Source organism: Perkinsus marinus, assembly GCF_000006405.1.
Source record: "Perkinsus marinus ATCC 50983 genomic scaffold scf_1104296941594, whole genome shotgun sequence".
In the NCBI taxonomy this organism is placed as follows: domain Eukaryota; phylum Perkinsozoa; order Perkinsida; family Perkinsidae; genus Perkinsus; species Perkinsus marinus.
The window spans coordinates 4,248-5,353 of record NW_003212464.1 but is presented as its reverse complement, the minus strand read 5'-3'; the positions used below and the strand labels follow the sequence as shown (position 1 = coordinate 5,353).

At 47.4% G+C, this 1,106-nt stretch overlaps 1 protein-coding gene across 1 annotated transcript; it reads left to right on the top strand.

The window, feature by feature from the left end:
• Positions 1-321: 321 nt before the first annotated feature.
• Pmar_PMAR018857 (hypothetical protein) lies at positions 322-765 on the top strand (the record flags this gene model as incomplete). The annotated part of the gene is made up of 1 exon (XM_002781757.1): positions 322-765. The coding sequence occupies one exon, from the start codon at positions 322-324 to the stop codon at positions 763-765; it is 444 nt and encodes a 147-aa protein (XP_002781803.1).
• Positions 766-1,106: the final 341 nt, after the last annotated feature.

Sequence of the window (1,106 nt, the reverse complement as noted above, 5' to 3'; positions counted from 1 at the left end):
ACACTTCGGCAGGCGCCGTTCAGTGCACGGCGTGCACACACGGTGAAACCATATGCCTAAACGGAACTTCAGGTGAGCCCCTCACAGTGATAACTCCTCCCGTGATAGAGTGACTATATACAGTTTACAGTACCCTTTGTCTATGTACGTGGGTACATTAATACGCTGTACACGTGACGCCTCCCGCCGATGTTATCACTTCTGATGAATGGCTTCTCTATCTAACCCTTCCAGGGTGGAAGTTTCACCCACGTTTGGCTTCTAGGCCAAACATCAGATGCCCTTTTCAGTTTTCAGTCAACTCCATCGCCTTCCACTACTATGGTGCGGTTCGCTTCCATCCTCCTTGCATCCTTCTGCGGAAGTTTCGTGGTCGCCATCGAGACCCCTCCGTTGAAGGCTGTCCCTTTGCCTAATGGGATGTACACCAGCAGCGACCCAATTGTATCCGGAAACCTCATCTTCAATGCTCAGCAGCAGACCTTCGATATCAAGGCTACAGTCGACGGTTGCCACCTTGATGTCAAGGGAATGACATTCTCCAGACCTACTTCGACTGGGCTTAAGTCCAAGTACTACATTGCTATCGGTTATGACAAGACTGACCTTGAGCTCCAGGTCAAGGCATGTGCGGATACTCCGGTTACTATTCAAGACTTCAAAGAACCTTTATTGTATGCCTATGGTACGGGAGCGGATAAGAGAAACACCATAAGTCCGGATTGGGGCAAGACCCCGAGTGTGTTCTACCATAAGGATAGATAATCCACAAGCCGCAGCCTGCTGCATCACATGGTCAGATCCAAATGTATCTCTCAGATTAAGTCGTTCTTTTGTGGCATTATTCGTGATGCCAATTCCCTCTAGACAAGAAATGTAGGGTTCAGAATCGATTCTTGTCGAAATCTATTTCCACTACGCAAATCATAGAATATTATTAGCATTGACTCATGCTACATTGTTTATGACTGTATGATTATATGTTTATGAGTAAATGCTATTCGATTACATCAGACTACGCCATGTTTACCAGCTGCATTATAGAGCGGCTCCCTTTCGTTGCGCATGCGTCACACAAGCACGCATGCTGCGTGCTTGTGCACGCG